General features: G+C 49.3%; 1 protein-coding gene across 4 annotated transcripts in view; it reads left to right on the plus strand.

Moving 5' to 3' along the window:
- MGAT3 (beta-1,4-mannosyl-glycoprotein 4-beta-N-acetylglucosaminyltransferase) overlaps positions 1-16823 on the plus strand; it is a 36202-nt gene that overhangs the window by 845 nt on the left and 18534 nt on the right. Inside the window, exon 1 of one of the 4 annotated variants that reach the window (XM_037881972.2) lies at positions 2207-2397. The exons of 1 other annotated variant lie outside the window; for it this stretch is intronic. In XM_037881972.2, coding sequence (XP_037737900.1) covers positions 2318-2397 — 80 coding nt within the window. In that variant the 5' untranslated portion in view covers positions 2207-2317. Of the gene's footprint in view, positions 1-2206; positions 2408-5046; positions 5757-16823 lie in introns of those variants that run through there. 2 more of the 4 variants (XM_037882016.2, XM_027822564.3) reach the window with 2 other exon arrangements.

The raw sequence follows: 16823 nt of genomic DNA on the forward strand, positions 1-16823 counted from the left end.
TGCAAGGGGAAGGAGGAAATCTCAGCTCCCCCTTACCCCCCCCCCCCCCCAAGCATCCATAGACGCAAAGCAACCTGTGTCTGCAAGAATGTACGGTGATAATGTCTTATATAGGCTGCCAGGGACAGAGATGCTTCCCCTTCAAACACCCGATCATCCCAGCTTCCCACACAACAAAGTGTCGGTCCTGGGGAGGCAGAAGAATATGTCACAACTCCCCCTAGTCATCTCTCTGCCACCCCCGCAAAACACAGCCTGAGCCACACCAAGCGAGGAGGGGAGCCTGCAACCCCGGCATTGCAGCAGGAGGCCCATCTGCTGCCCGCGCTCTCCGTGCCAGGAGGGTACTGACTGTGCATGTGTGCCAGCCCTGCAGCATTCTATAGGGAGGAAAAGGAGTATCTGCACGGGGGCTGGGAAGGAATATAAAATACAGATAATCAGACATCGTCTCCCTTCAGTCCCCATGTCAGATTGATATAATCCCCCATCAAGGGCTGGGCACAAAGGGACGTGGGCTCTGCGTCCCTCCCCAATTCTGTAGGGCTGCTGGTAATGCCTAGGGAGTTGTTAGCTATAAATATCTCTATATTTGTTCTAAAGCAGTGTGTGTGTGTGTGTGTGTGTGCAATTTTGCCATCGCGAGATCTGTTTCTCCACACAAGCGTGACAAAGGTGATGGGGGGGGCAGAGTGTGTGCTGCAGCTGCAGACCTGCTTAGACAGCTCGCAGAGATGAGAGAGAGACAGAAAGAGAGGCAAAGCAGGAGGGATGGAGACAGTACTGAGCTCTGTCAGCCTGTGTTTTTATCAAGGGATGTCTGGTGACAACGCTCGAGAGCAGAACTTGGGTCACCAGAAAGTCCTTCCACATCTCCCAGAGCAGAACTCAGGTTACCAGGATCTCACCCTTGTGAGCAGAGCTTGGGTCAGCCGGAAAACTGACCCCCAAAAGGGCAAAGCTTTGGTCACTGAGACACCCCTTCAGAGAATGGCACTCCGGTCACCAGCAAACCCCACCACCAGAGCGTGAATTCAAATCACCCCAAACATCCACTACTACTGCCGCGAGGAGCACCGCTTGAATCACCAGGAACCACCCAGTCATGCGAGCAGATCTCCAGTTGCCACAGACTCCCACCCTGGCCTGCAGAGCTTGAGTCATCACAAACCCGCACCCCCAGTAATGGAGCTGAAGTCACCTTAGCTGGAACTCCCACTCCCATCCCCTCCCCACCCAAGACAAGAATTCGTGTTATCTGGGTCCCTCCCTCAAACCTGGTGCTTGAGTCAATTCTGAGCACCTCTCCCATCCCCCAAGAAAAATCACTTGTAATTCCCTGTGGATGGAGCTTGAGTCACTACCAGCTTCTAAGAGCAGAGCTCAAGGTAACCTAGGACCCAAAATTAGAGCTCAAGCCAGCTGAGAACCACAGCCTGTGAGGGGAGCTCAAGGCAACGGAAACCTCACTCAAGAGCGCACCTCCAGAGTCCCCACTCCTGAAACAGAAAATAGTGAGTGTGGGGGACATGTTTTTAAACCATGGATTGGACAAAAGCAGTCCTCTGGGTCTGTTTCTGGGAATCCCTTGATTTTCCCCTCCTTTACATCCTTACAAACATCCTTTAGGCACTGAAGTAGACCCTGTCCTTATAAACAACGGACAGAGAATGAAACCTTGAGTCTAACGGCTGGGCATCACAGAACTCCTGCTCCAGTCTTTGGTCCTGCCTCTCCACCCTGAGATGGTTCTGCAGTAGTGACAGGAAATCAGCTGCAGGTGTGAGGTTCCCTCCTGCAAGGATGCTCTGCTGTACCTGCATAGATGGGTGTTAATCCTTTGGATGTACAAGAGACCCTTCTGGAGACAGAATGCCCATCGTCAACAGAGGTGAAAGATCCTGACCTGGGGTTGTGAGGAGGGGGCAGATGAATGCCTGAAGGCCGGCTCCTAATGTGGTGACCGAGCTGCTGCCTCTGACGTGTCTGGAGACACACAGTGACTTTGGTCCATGATGCTCTTGAAGCCTGCCCAAGTCTGCTGTCCGGAACACTTTGAGCCATTTTGGCTGCAGTTTCAAAGCTGAGCCATGGCCTCTTCCTCACAGCAAACGTCAGTAAGGTTGGAAGAAGAAATAGTTCCCTGTGCTGTATGAACAGACTTTCTGAGCAATGCAATCAAGAAGAGTTGGTCTAAACTGGGGAGGGGGGGCGGGCTGTGTGTCAGGGCAGGCCCACAGTCATTTGGGGTCTGCCAGGAGTTTTAAAATAGGGGCCCTCGTGCCCTGCACAGGACTTTGAAAACTACACCAACTTTATGGCACTTCTGCTGAAGATCCCTGTGGAACTGAATCTTCCCTGCGGCTGCAGAGTCAGTGGACACCTATTACTAGCCAGGTGTGCATGGGTGAGTGTGACTGGGCTGGTCACTTGTGCGGACAGTGTACATGTGAGGTTGAGTTCATTGTGCATGTGTGGTATTGTGTCTTTGTGAGCACTTGTGCCTGTTTGTGTAGTGGGTGCATGCATTGTGCCTTTGTGCATGTCTGGGTGTGTATTGTGGGCCTGGGGCAGGTATGTATGGGCAAAGACTGGGAGTGTCCAATAATGCATGCATTTACTGTGTGTCTTCATGTTCAGGGTGTGCATTTGTATGTACAGTTTAAGTCTGCAAGCCCATGTGGTGTCTCTGTGTGGCTGAGCGTACGGCACGTGTTCACGATTGCGTATAAAGGTGTAGTTGTGCATAGGCAGTGTGTGAAGCACACACGGGTACACACTCTCTCTTTCTCTCTCCCACTCCTGCATTAATTTGTTAGCCAGGCAATAAACTCTGCATTGGGTCAAGGTTCTCAGCACCCTGTGCCTGGATTTCTTGCTATTCTGAGAATACCCGCTTTAAGATAAATGCACCTTCCCTTCTCCCCTCCCCAAATGATGTCTGTCTTCTCCCCCACATCAGAGCAGAGGGAGGGAGGGAGGGAGGGGAGTGTGGTGGTGGTGGGCAGGGTGAGGGAGCTCGTGCCAGCATTCACCAGGACTGGTTAGATTGGAGATAGGGTTATTTGCTCTGAAATGAGCCCTTTGTACATTGTTGGAATCTATGACCCAATCAGAAAGGGATGTGGCTGGAGGAGGAGGAGGAGGTAGTGCTGAAGAAGACTGGTACAGCTGACATTAACTCCAGGGCAGGAAGCGGAGGGGAAGATAGGGAGTTACCAACTGGCGCAGGAACCTGGGTCATTTCTCTGAATCAGTCCAGGTACCTCAAAGGGCCTGTCTACATTTCGAGCTTCCTGAGGTCACTGCATGGAGGGGAGATAGGCGAGCCCCTCTCCACCCCTAGCTTGGCTGGCCCCTTAGCCCATCCCTGGCACTATTCATCCTGCTCACAGGGTGCAGTCTCCGGATGGCTGGAGGCTCAGCAGGGTGCATCTAGCAATGAGAGGGTTAATCTGAAGTCAGGGAATGTGCAGGTGGTGGGGAAGGGGTGCAATGCAGCTAGCTATGCAGGTGTGTGCTAAATGTTTTCCATCTTGCATTCACTTTGGAGGCTGGTAGCACTGACAGAACCGTTCAGCGTGGGGTGGGGAAGGAGTCCCCTTCAGGATGGGACCAGCAGGCAGTGCTGAGGAACACTGACAGAACGGCAGGGAGGGGTTACACAGGAACCACGGGCAGCCTTCCAGGTTAGGGTTGTGGTGCATTGACAGAGAGCAGCGTGAGAGTGCCTGTAGGAGGAGGTGCTGCAGGCCGGGATTGTGGTGCATTGGCAGAGCTGTGTAGCGGCCCAAGACTAGAAGAGCAGTGGTTGCTGGAGGGCAGGATTGTGGTGCATTGGCAGAGCTGTGTAGCGGCCCAGGACCAGAAGAGCAGTGGTTGCTGGAGGGCAGGATTGTGGTGCATTGGAAGAGCTGTGTAGCGGCCCAGGACCAGAAGAGCAGTGGTTGCTGGAGGGCAGGATTGTGGTGCGTTGACAGAGCTGTGTAGCGGCCCAGGACCAGAAGAGCAGTGGTTGACAGAGCTGTGACGGCCCCCCTCCCTATGGCAGAAGGAGATGGGTTTGTATTGGAATTGTGGTGTAGTGATACACTCCCTGAGAAGATAGAACTGGATTTCTGCCCCTCCCCTCCCATCGGACTCTGGCTGCAGCTCTCAGGAAGCAGGACCTTGACTCCACGGATCTCATCAGACTCCCTGATACCACTTTGCAATGCTAACCCTTTGTTTCCCTCAAGCCTTTCCTGAGAGCAACAGGTGCCTCTTTGGCTGCAATGCCCCCTCCCCAGCCCTGAAGCAAAGGGGATAATTTTGCCCAGACACTTGCCCAATTGAGTACCCCCCCAGGAGGAGGCACAGCACTCTAGTCCTGGCTTTTCCTTTGATGTCTCCCCACTGAAGCATATAGCCTTGGGCAAGCAGAGGAAATCAGTTTCCCTGTGGGTGGGGAGGGGTTTGTTGCATCTGGGTAATGCACTAAGCAGCCACCCCAACCCAGGGTGGGATCAGCCACTGATGCAGGACTTCCTGCTGAGGCAGCTGACTCTGCACACAAAGACACTCACCTCCTGTGCTCAGCAGTATGGGGAGCCCAATTAATCAGTTGCTTGCTTCCTTGGCTGGCTCTGGGCTAAGGAGTACCCAGCCCTGTGTCTGTCTGTCTGTCTGTCTGTCTAGGATTTTCTCTGGTACCCATCATTGTAGTATTTGAGCACCTTCCTTCTTTCTGCAGCAGCCCCCAGCCTGGAAGGACAGCGCTTGTCTTACTAGCTTTGGTTGGATGTGGGGAGGGGTGACTGTCCAGGGGGCAGAGGTGACTGGGGAAGCACCCAGGTGTCCTTTGTAATAATCATCACAATATTTAGCACTTCTCTGGCAAGTTTCACCTCATGATCTCAAAGGGCTTTACAAGCATTAACTGATTTAGCCTCATTAACTAAGATACTCACCTCCCTCTGATTAATTAAGGGAAATAAGTCCTGTGAGACAGCTGTGTTATCCCTATTTTACAACAGAGGAAACTGAGGCACAGAGAGGTAGTGACTTGCCTAAAGTCTCTCCCACGTAGTGTTGGTAGCAGAGTGAGGAATAGAACTCCCTGGTCTTGACTGCTTCCTCATGAATGGTTTCATCAGTGGCCCAGAAGACACCTGCATGATTGGTGCTGCTGTGTTGATTCTGAACTGTTCTGCCAGATCAAGATTCCAGCCCCCCCGTCCCGCCCTCCCCTCACCTATCACCAAATCATATTGGCTTCCCCATCAGTGCTATTTTTTCTAATTATGTAAATCCCTACAGGATAGGCCAGGACTAGTGGGGTTGGAATCAGAACCCTGAATGTATTTGGGGCTGTGGTGTAACTTTAAGTAGACTTTTTCTTTTCATAATGGCAGTTTTGTAAACCTCAGCAAGCAAACTTGAGATGCATAGAGGAAAAAATGCAAATTAGTCATGCTTCAGAAACCCTCTTGCTTCTGTGAAACCTGTGATCTATACACAGACACTTGTTGTGTTGACTCTAGCCACATTCTGGTACCTTGTTGTGGCATTAAAGCTATTGGAATTGAGCTGCAAGCGAGAGAGACAGCAGGCCTGAGAGAGAAGAATGAAAAGGAGACCCCCTTTTGGATGCCACTCCCTTTGAGAGAGGAGCTGAAGTTATGCTGCATTGTTCAGAGGCAGGAGAGAGGGTTAGGGCAGTGCTTTCTGTTTCTCTCCCACAGCCACCACCAGTGAGGCATCCAGCTGGGCAGCAGGTGAGAGGAAGTAGTTCATAGAGACTGAGTGTTTTGGGGTGGAGGAGTCTTGGATCCTCTGGGAGTTTGGTTTCCAACAAGGGCAGCTCTTTGGAGGGAGGCTGAGCATAGCATTTGTGGTAATGACAGTGTGCTTGGTGCTGTACAGAGTAAGAAGAAACCCACATCCTGCCCTCAAGGAGCTCACAATGGGAAAGAATGAAAACATTGTGGGTGTCAGGCATCTAATCCTTCCCTTTTAGGATAAGCCTTGATACCTGTGTGCCTTGAAGGGAACATTGTGGATCATGCTTGGTTATTTAATGACCCTATTGCTTGAGAGAACATTTCCTTGTCCCTGCCCAACATTTCCCCAGGATGTATGCATTTCTGTAAGGTGGGGGTTTGCTGCAGGGAGGGGGGTAGAAGACACACCTCCTGCCTTCAGACCGTCCTCCCTACTCTTTCCGCATGCTGCTCTGCCTCTCCATTGCCTCCAATATGAATATGTCCAGCCAACCCCTTCATGTTCCAACTGCCTCCTCCTTTCATTCTCCCTGCGCCAGGGCCAAACGAACTGGGACCTCCTGCTAGCTCCCCTACTGCTTAGTGCAGGTGTGCAGATAAGAAAAAGAGACGCCATCACACCTGGCTCCAAGGAGACACTATCTGCTCCCTAAACCCCAGGGGTTAATATTGAGATTCTCTGAGCATTTTGGGGCTGGGGAGAAGTTTCCCACCTCTGTCATCCTCCTGCTGTTTGCTGCATGACTGTAGATTTGTCTGTGGATGCTCAGATACATACAATCCATACGCAGAAGTGTGGTCTTGAATCCTTGTCTAACAGCAGCTTCTGGAGCTATGGGTGACGGCACCTGTATTCAGCATGGCCCGGGGAATGATGGGATTGCTTCTGCATAATTTAACAGCCTTCTGAATAATTCATAGTGCAGTTGTGCTATGGAACAGTCTTCTAATTTCCTGTAAGTGCTGGAGATAGCTTCCATCCAGCACAGGAAATTATTGCTCAGTGATGAGGAAGCTGTGCTTGTATTCCTATCTGTCTCTGCAGCAGAGCACGCCCAGGACTCCTATCCTAGCTCAGGCGTGCTGTGCTGCAAAGTATTCTGGGGACTAGGGATGGACGGGGTGGGAGGCTCCATTGTTGGAGCTGTGTGTATGTAATAGCAGGGCGGGATGAAGCTTGGGATAGGATATATAGAGACTAAATTCCCTTCTTACCCCTAGCAGAGGGAGGTTGCCATAGGCCAGATTTGGGCTCCAATTGTGGGGGGATGCAAGAGTGGCTATCTTAAAAATTCTGATTGCTAGTCCAAGGCCAGGGTACGAATAAGTTCACCATCCTGAAAGCAGTTGCTGGCCCATCAGAGTGTTTCCTGCCTTGGCAGTTCATAGAATCGTAGAACTGGAAGGGACCTTGAGAGGTCATCTAGTCCAGTTCCCTGCACTCAGGGCAGGGCTAAGTATTATCTAGACCATCCCTGACAGGTGTTTGTCCAACCTGCTCTTAAAAATCTCCAATGATGGAGATTCCACAACCTCCCTAGGCAGTTTACCTTCATGATACAGCAGACTTTAGAGTCATCTCTTTCTCTGGTAGAATCTAAGTCAGTGACACAGAATATCTTTTACTGGCCCTCACTCACCTTGTGTCTCTCATATTCTGGGACCAACACAGCAAACCACACAGGTAGTGTCTGAAAGTTCTCAGATTTGCTCAGTGGCCTGTATGAAATGACTGGGGGAAATTTCAGTCGTGTTCCCAGTGAACAGGAGTCCACATCACAAATATCACCATTACAACTAGTTGGCGGGGAACTCCCACATGGGCCATGGCAGCAGAGGATGAGCCAGGCAAGCAGAATTACCTTCTTACCCCTGCAGGTGGCCACCCAGCATAGGACAAGGCACACTAGCTAGGCAATGTGAATGCAGATTGCACTGCTTGTGCTCTACTGGTGTTATAGAGAGGAGACTTCAGTTTCCAAGGATGTCAGGCCGTTATCAGTCAGCAGTTGTACAAACTTGCGTGCGCACACACACTTCGTTACCCTCTTGGGTTTGGTTTTCTTCTTCCTTCACTTCATTTCCGCTCGGTCTTCAGTAGCTGAGATCTCACAAATGGCTGGAGTTAGAGATGAACGTGTTTACAGCATTTAAAAGCTGATGGGGGGTGGGGGGGGAGAGGGAGGAACCAAGCCGGTCATCAGAAATATAGAACTGTAAAGGTCCAATAGCTCCAGTCCATCAGGGCTAGCTACACATATAGTACTGAGAATGAAAGCTGGCCTCTGTGTTTTTCAGCTGTGTTGGGTTAGTTTGTAGCTTTGGTGCTTTGTGAGAGATCACAAACTCTCATTGGTTCCTTGGTCTGGCAGTGCCTCTCTTTTTCCTTCCTCCTCGCACTGGTCCAGGACTCAGTATAGAAAATTCAGAATTTTGGACTAGAGTGAGTTTCATCCCATGCAGGGAAAGTCCATGATTCAAATCCCTCAGGGAGCAAGGGGTTCTCTGGGGCAAGGCTTAGGGAGAAGAGAAATGAAGCCCAGCCCTGTATGGAGACTGAGCTGGCTTTTGATGCTTGGCTCAGGAAGAGAAGGTTTCTAAAGCTCCTGATTCCCCTGAAAGTGCTTTTGGGTGGGGCAAAATTACTCCGGTGACATTGTCCTGGAGTCTCGAGCTGGTCTCTCACTCTGCATTGGCACAGCAGACTTTAGAGTTTAGCAAGATGTCCTTCACCTCTCCAGGAGCACTGGTGCTAGGGACGTGTGGGTTTGGTTTTAGGAGAAAAGGAGCATGAAGTTGTAACACCAATTGCACTAATTCCTCTCCAATCTGGATTTTGGGACCAGTCAACTTGGTAGAGGTGGGTGGATTTCACTAACTAAAAAACAGGATCCTGCTTATTTGGAGGAATGTTTATAGGGCACTCCACAAAATATGCTTCTGAGTTAAGTGTCAGAGTAGCAGCTGTGTTAGTCTGTATTTGCAAAAAGAAAAGGAGTACTTGTGGCACCTTAGAGACTAACCAATGTTTATTTGAGCTTAAGCTTTGGTGAGCTACAGCTCACTTCATCGGATGCATTCAGTGGAAAATACAGTGGGGAGATTTATATACATAGAGAACATGAAACAATGGGTGTTACCATACACACTGTAACGAGAGTGATCAGGTAAGGTGAGCTATTACCAGCAGGAGAGTGGGGGGGGGGGGGACTTTTGTAGTGATAATCAAGGTGGGCCATTTCCAGCAGTTGACAAGAACATCTGAGGAACGGGGGCGGGGGGGGGGAAATAGTTTTACTTTGTGTAATGACCACTCCCAGTCTCTATTCAAGCCTAAGTTAATTGTATCCAGTTTGCAAATTAATTCCAATTCAGCAGTCTCTCATTGGAGTCTGTTTTTGAAGATTTTTATTGAAGAATTGCCACTTTTAGGTCTGTAATCGAGTGACCAGAGAGATTGAAGTGTTCTCCGACTGGTTTTTGAATGTTATAATTCTTGACGTCTGATTTGTGTCCATTTATTCTTTTACATAGAGACTGTCCAGTTTGGCCAATGTACATGGCAGAGGGGCATTGCTGGCACATGATGGCATATATCACATTGGTAGATGTGAAGGTGAACGAGCTTCTGATAGTGTGGCTGATGTGATTAGGCCCTATGATGGTGTCCCCTGAATAGATATGTGGACACAGTTGGCAACGGGCTTTGTTGCAAGGATAGGTTCCTGGGTTAGTGGTTCTGTTGTGTGGTTGCTGGTGAGTATTTGTTTCAGGTTGGGGGGCTGTCTGTAAGCAAGGACTGGCCTGTCTCTCAAGATCTGTGAGAGTGATGGGTCGTCCTTCAGGATAGGTTGTAGATCCTTGATGATGCATTGGAGAAGTTTTAGTTGGGGGCTGAAGGTGATGGCTAGTGGCGTTCTGTTATTTTCTTTGTTGGGCCTGTCCTGTAGTAGGTGACTTCTGGGTACTCTCCTGGCTCTGTCGATCTGTTTCTTCACTTCAGAAGGTGAGTATTGTAGTTGTAAGAATGCTTGATAGAGATCTTGTAGGAGTTTGTCTCTGTCTGAGGGGTTGGAGCAAATGCGGGTGTATCGTAGAGCTTGGCTGTAGACAACAGATCGTGTGGTGTGGTCTGGATGAAAGCTGGTGGCATGTAGGTAGGAATAGCGGTCAGTAGGTTTCCGGTATAGGGTGGTGTTTATGTGACTATCGCTTATTAGCACCGTAGTGTCCAGGAAGTGGATCTCTTGTGTGGACTGGTCCAGGCTGAGGTTGATGGTGGGATGGAAATTGTTGAAATCATGGTGGAATTCCTCAAGGGCTTCTTTTCTATGGGTCCAGATGATGAAGTTGTCATCAATGTAGTGCAAGTAGAGTAGGGGCATTAGGGGACGAAAGCTGAGGAAGCGTTGTTCTAAGTCAGCCATAAAAATGTTGGCATACTGTGGGGCCATGCGGGTACCCATAGCAGTGCCGCTGATTTGAAGGTATACATTGTCCCCAAATGTGAAATAGTTATGGGTGAGGACAAAGTCACAAAGTTCAGCCACCAGGTTTGCCGTGACATTATCGGGGATACTGTTCCTGACAGCTTGTAGTCCATCTTTGTGTGGAATGTTGGTGTAGGGGGCTTCTACATCCATAGTGGCCAGGATGGTGCTTTCAGGAAGATCACCGATGGATGGTCATTTCCTCAGGAAGTCAGTGGTGTCTCGAAGGTAGCTGGGAGTGCTGGTAGCGTAGGGCCTGAGGAGGGAGTCTACGTAGCTAGACAATCCTGCTATCAGGGTGCCAATGCCTGAGATGATGGGCGTCCAGGATTTCCAGGTTTATGGATCTTGGGTAGCAGATAGAATACCCCAGGTTGGGGTTCCAGGGGTGTGTCTGTGCGGATTTGTTCTTGTGCTTTTTCAGGGAGTTTCTTGAGCAAGTGCTGTAGTTTCTTTTGGTAACCCTCAATGGGATCAGAGGGTAATGGCTTGTAGAAAGTGGTGTTGGAGAGCTGCCGAGCAGCCCCTTGTTCATATTCCGACCTATTCATGATGACGACAGCACCTCCTTTGTCAGCCTTTTTGATTATGATGTCAGAGTTGTTTCTGAGGCTGTGGATGGCATTGTGTTCTGCATGGTTGAGGTTATGGGGCAAGTGATGCTGCTTTTCCACAATTTCAGCCCGTGCACGTCGGCGGAAGCACTCTATGTAGAAGTCCAGTCTGTTGTTTCAACCTTCAGGAGGAGTGCACCCAGAATCCTTCTTTTTGCAGTCTTGGTAGGAAGGTCTCTGTGGGTTAGTATGTTGTTCAGAGGTGTGTTGGAAATATTCCTTGAGTCGGAGACGTCGAAAATAGTACAAAAGGTTTTCTCCACTCCCCCTCCTCCCCCCCCCCCCCCCGCTCTCCTGCTGGTAATAGCTCATCTTAAGTGATCACTCTCGTTACAGTGTGTATGGTAACACCCATTGTTTCATGTTCTCTATGTATATAAATCTCCTCACTGTATTTTCCACTGAATGCATCCGATGAAATGAGCTGTAGCTCACGAAAGCTTATGCTCAGATAAATTTGTTAGTCTCTAAGGTGCCACAAGTATTCCTTTTCTTTTTGAGTTAAGTGTGTTAGGCTTGTTTTTTTCATACTGGAAAACTGCCCCTTTTCAGGATACCATATGTTTATCACCAGTGTGGACCAGCCACTGGAGATCTGCTCAATAGGGACCTTATTTCTAGGGGTATGGCACTGCAACCCAAAGGCTTGGTTAGCAGGGGCCTTGTCAATAAGAAATGCCTGCAAACCAGAGCAAGACTAGGTCTGCGGAGCCCATGACGCTCTAACCGAGCCTTCATTTGTCATTCTAGTGCCAGCCTGGGACATTTCAAGATAAGATACCAATGAGCTCTTCCTACTGTATTTCTTTCCAAAAGTAATAAATAAGTGAAATTACATAATAGTGCGGCTGGGATTACATTGTCAGGGTTTTGTTTAAACCCTGAAAGGGGAAATGGAGAACAAAGGAAAAATAAATAAGGCCTGTTCTTGGTCCAAGTAAAATTTCCATGAACACACACAACCCTTTCCGGAAGGAATAGCACTCTCTGTGCTGGAGGTAGCTTCTGAAAAAGAGAGAGGGAGAGAGGCAGAGGGGGGCTTGAGAGAGAGACTGACAGAACCCTAGAGGAAATGTCTCAGCATGGAGTCAGGTTTCTCTCTTTCCCATGAAGAAGGGGGTAATGCTTTTTGCATCAGATTGGCTGATTGCTAGACATTCACAGCAGAGGAGGGGGATCTGTAGGCTGCCAAACAGGACCCCTGAGGACTGAAAGAGAGAGAGAGAGAGAGAAAAAGGAGGAGGCGGCGGCTGGGAAATTTATTCCAAGCAGTAATAGATTGGCTACTGTGGGAACGTGAGTATGCTGCCAAGCCTCAAGTGGGGCAGTGATGGACGGGGCCGGGTTGGAGGGCCAGCCTCTCCTTTCCTTGGCTGCTCTAATCCCACCAGCATTCCTTTTTATTTCATGGCCTCTCTTGATTGTATGTATGTATTTATTTATTTGAGTTGTCTTGAGGTTTTATTATTTCCCTCCTTAGAGATCTTTTATCTGATAGATGAAAAAGCAACTGACAGAACCTCCAAAAAAACTATGGCAGCTGGAGGCAATCCTGCTTCTCTCTGTCTAGGTTTCCATTCTATGCCCATCACCCTGGTATCTGAGCTGCTTCTTCAAGTATGTGTCAGTATGGATTCCATACTGTGCCTCCTGGGCGTGAGAGCGAAGTCATTTTGAATGGCAGTGTCCATTAGGAGCCCTATGGCTACTCTTGCTTCAGTGTGAGGGCCTAAAGGTCAGAGTAGCTGCAACCCTCCTTCAGTTACCACTTAGCATCTGTGACAATGAGAGGCAACCTGTACTGTCCAACCTGCTGCTGTTCCTTGAACTTCAAACTTAACCTTTTTGTGAAGAAATCGCTCATCAATTTCTTATTACTCATTTATTCATTACTTTTCCTTGGATGTTCTACACAAAAAAAGAAGGAGCAGAGGAGCCCCCTTGTCCACCCCCTGTATGTCCCCCCACCCACCCTCCACAGCAGGTCAAGACACATCACACCAGTCATTGGCATGCAGACTCTAAACCCACAAGGTTTAAATGCTGCCCATTGTGTGACAGTCTTATGCCTGGAATTGATGGGCACAGCAAATGTCTGTTCTGCCTGGTGGAAGGATGTAATCCCAACAATTGCTCTGTCTGCTGCTCCTTCTCATCCCACACCCCAAAACTGAGAGAGATGTGGCTCAAATTACATCTCAGAGCAATCCATGAAGATCGTGTCTGATCCCAGAAAAGACATCCTCCAAACCAGAGTTGAGGAGGCTATTTACAGCATGCACCCCAGTAAATGGCCACCATACCTCTGGTTCCAGCAGGAGGAAGAAATCTGAAAGGGTGACAAGACTGCTGGTATTGGCGCCAGGATCCTGGGTGCCAATCACCCAGGTAACAGTGGTACAGAGCCACTGTGCTGAGTGCATTGGTCTGACTCTGGAGCAAGGAGACCTGGCACATGCGCTATCCCCTTCAAGCACTGAGCGACAGACCCCCACTGCGCATGAACACAGTTCAGAGTGTGCAGTGTGCATACCCCACAAGGAGGGCCTGAAGCAATTTTCCAAAGGCAAGTCCTCCAAATCCTCGTAGTCAAAGGACAGGAGCAAGGCACTGGCTGCGAAAGAGGCTTGGGAGACCACAGTGCCAGCACCAGTGTTGATACTAAGACCAGCCCTGGTACCAGTGCCAACCATTAAATCCTTCCCCATACCAAGATACAACTTTGAGGAGCTGCTTTCACCCCTCCTTTTGGCACCAGAACCAACACCGGCACTGGCAAGATCAGCCCCAAACCCACAACTAGTGGTACCCCTATTCCTGGAGATGAACTTCTCCTCGCCATCTTCAAGCCAGTCCTTCTTCCCAACTGCAAGCAGGGAATCCTCTCCATTAGACCAGAATGGTATGTAAGGGGAGGTCTGGAGGTGCCCTGTACTGGGTCCTATAGGTGACTGGCAGTGGATGGGCCAGCCACAATCTAACCAATACCTGTATAATTTACCATAGTGGACTTACTGGACCTACTGGGCCCACCTTCCTACCGATCTCAGAGTGGAGCCCCATGGCAGGTGCCAGGGAAAGGAAGGTGGTTTATATCACCATTGGAATCCATGCCTAGTAGCCCCCCACACCAGAATCAGATGAGCACCCTTGTGAGGGAGCAGAGGCGACTCTGGAAATTCTCCTCCCCACCTACAGGCTCCTCCTCCTCTCTGGATGAGGCCATTGTCTTGATCCCAACACTGGCTATCGGTGACTTCAGAGCCTCCCAAGACCTGCTTTCAAGAACAGCTGAAACCTTGGACTGGGAGACAGCAGTGAGCCAAGAAAAATATGCACAAGCGTCTCAACATCCTCAGTGCTAACAAGAATTGCCCTACTGATCAATGAGGCATATTGGACCATGGCACACCCCAGCCTCGTTCCTGACTGCTTCAAAGTGAGTAGAACAGTGCTATCAAGCCCAAGGGCTTCTAATTTTTATGTGCACCCGACACTGCGGTCACTTGTAGTATCTGCAGTCCAGGATAAGACCAGGGCTACTAAGGGGACTCCAAAAGATGATAACCCCAAAACACTGGACCTTTTTGGGCCAAAGTCTTACTCACCAGCCTCTGTCCAATTCTGCACCATAGAAGCAGGACCTGTTTGAGGAACACAGTTTTTTGATGTGGGAGAGGGTGACCCCTTCCTATAAGGTTCCTCCAGGACTGCAGGAAGGACCTAAGAGATAGGATCTGGGGTGGGAGGGGGGAGATGAAAGTGAAAACAGGGCTACAGGTAGCAATGGACAAGTCTGATATCACCACTCGATCCATGACTATGGCAGTCACAATGCACTGGTCCTCCTGATTACAGGCATCTGGGATTCTAATAGAAGTCCAGGCAACAATGGAGGACCTACCCTTTGAGGACATAAAGCTCTTCAGCAGCTGAATGGACAAGGTGTTCTGTTCCCTCCAGGATTCAAGGGCAATGCTAGGCTTTTAAAGATCTACACTCCGGTGCCGTACCACAAGCACATCTGGTACCAGTCCCTGCAAAGACAAAGACAACCATCTTATTCCCACAGTTGTCAACTGGAATAGCCATCCAGAAAGTAGCCCTGTTATATCAGGAGGTACATGTCACCCTCCTCCTCCATCCCGCCCCAGGCTCCCTCTCAGAGGCAGCAGATTTAATGGTGGTGTTGAGAGCCATGCTAAAACCATCTCAGAGCTAACCTTTGGGAATCACCTTGCCCCTCCCACTGGGCATGGTCAGAGATTACAATGACAAATGGGTGCTAGACACTGGTATATTGAAAACTGTGTACAGATTTCAAGCTGTCACTTTAAATCATAAAGATTTTCCTGGTCCTGCTCGCAGGCTATGAGGCTTTATAGGGAAACGTGCAATCGGAGTGGGTGTGCAGAGAGTCAGCCAAGAGTAAGGTGGGGTGAGTTGTGCCTCTCTACTTTAGGGAGCATCCTGCCTTGTGTCTCTCTGGTTTTGGGGTTCTTGTATGTTATTCCGAATTCTAAGTAATAAAGTAGTGTTACGCTACAACTTTCCAGCAAAAGTATTTATGTTTTTATTTAACTTCCCAATATGTATGCCGTGAACATACCAGACATCACCACCCATGGTTACGCTATCCTATTCCTTTCCTTACCCCTTACCCTCCCCGCTTCCCTGTCCCTCTTCAAGGATCCTTCTCACAAGAGCCATTATAGAACAAAATGGCCTTCTTGCTCCAAGTAGGAGCGATGGAAGAGATTCCTCAGGAGAGCAAAGCAAGAGGTTTCTGCTCTTGATATGTCCTTATCCTGAAGGAGACAAGGGGCCTTTGTCCTAGCCTAGGCCAGAGGAGACTGAACAAATACATAGAGGTGCTTTGAGTCAGGATGGGAACTCTTGCCTCCATTATTCCATTGCTTCAGGCTCAGGACTGGTTTGTGGCCTCTTGACTCTTACAGGATGAAGACTTCCAAATGGCCATCCACCTAGGCCACTGGAAGTACCGGAGATTTACAGTAGATCCAAATGATTACCAGTACCTTTTGGACTCTCTATGGCACTGAGAGCCTTTACGACATATCCATCCCTGTTTCTCACTGAGTCATCCAACAACCCCTTTGCTCTGCCTACTATACCACTCTCAACTGTCCATTTCTCTGCTTCACTCAGAATCAGTGTTTTGCCTTCTTCCATGCAGCACCTTCTGCCTGGAACGCCATCCCTGAACGGCCCTGTAAAGCCACTGCCCTTTTCTCTTCCACATCCCACCTTGAGACCCACTTCCTCCAGGATGCCCACAAGAAGTTTGCTAGCTAACATTAGGGCCATTTGAGAATCGGTGATGTTTATTTAGCCCATGATCTTCAAAAATGGCCTCTGATTTTGAGTACCTCAGTTAGTGTGTGTCCAACTTGTGATCCCTTGTGCTGATTTTTCAAAGCACCTGTAGCTCACATGGACCTCAACTGGAGTTGTGGGTGCTCAGCATCTCTGAAAATCAGGCCCTAGGTAGCTGTAAAAGAATTGGGAACTGTCAAAACCCAGGTTTTGTTCTTGCTGAGTCAGCTGACTCCTTAGGTTAGTTCTGCCTGAGCTTTCTCAAGGAAGGAAGGGAAGTGGTTTCCAGCAGGGTTAGTTGTTTTATTTTAAGGCTTCGTAATAAGAAGATCAAAATCTTGCAGGCTCTTCTCTCAATCTGTGCAGGCCAAGTAGTCCCTTCCCCAAGTCTGTTCCTCACATCAGTAACCAAAATTTCCTGGCTCTTTCCTCAGAGCCTCAGCAATCAAGGACTTCACACAGTCTCCCTCCTGTCTGTTTGGTTTCTGGAGCAATCCTTCTCTGCAGTAGCTCTAGTCCTAGTAGTGGTCCATGAGCATGGCCCCTGGCACCTCAGCTTTCTGAAGGAGGTTGCAATCCCCCCACCCCTTTCTACTGCCCTCTTTTATAAGGGTCAGCTA

This window comes from Chelonia mydas, chromosome 1, assembly GCF_015237465.2.
Source record: "Chelonia mydas isolate rCheMyd1 chromosome 1, rCheMyd1.pri.v2, whole genome shotgun sequence".
NCBI classification, from domain to species: Eukaryota; Metazoa; Chordata; order Testudines; family Cheloniidae; genus Chelonia; species Chelonia mydas.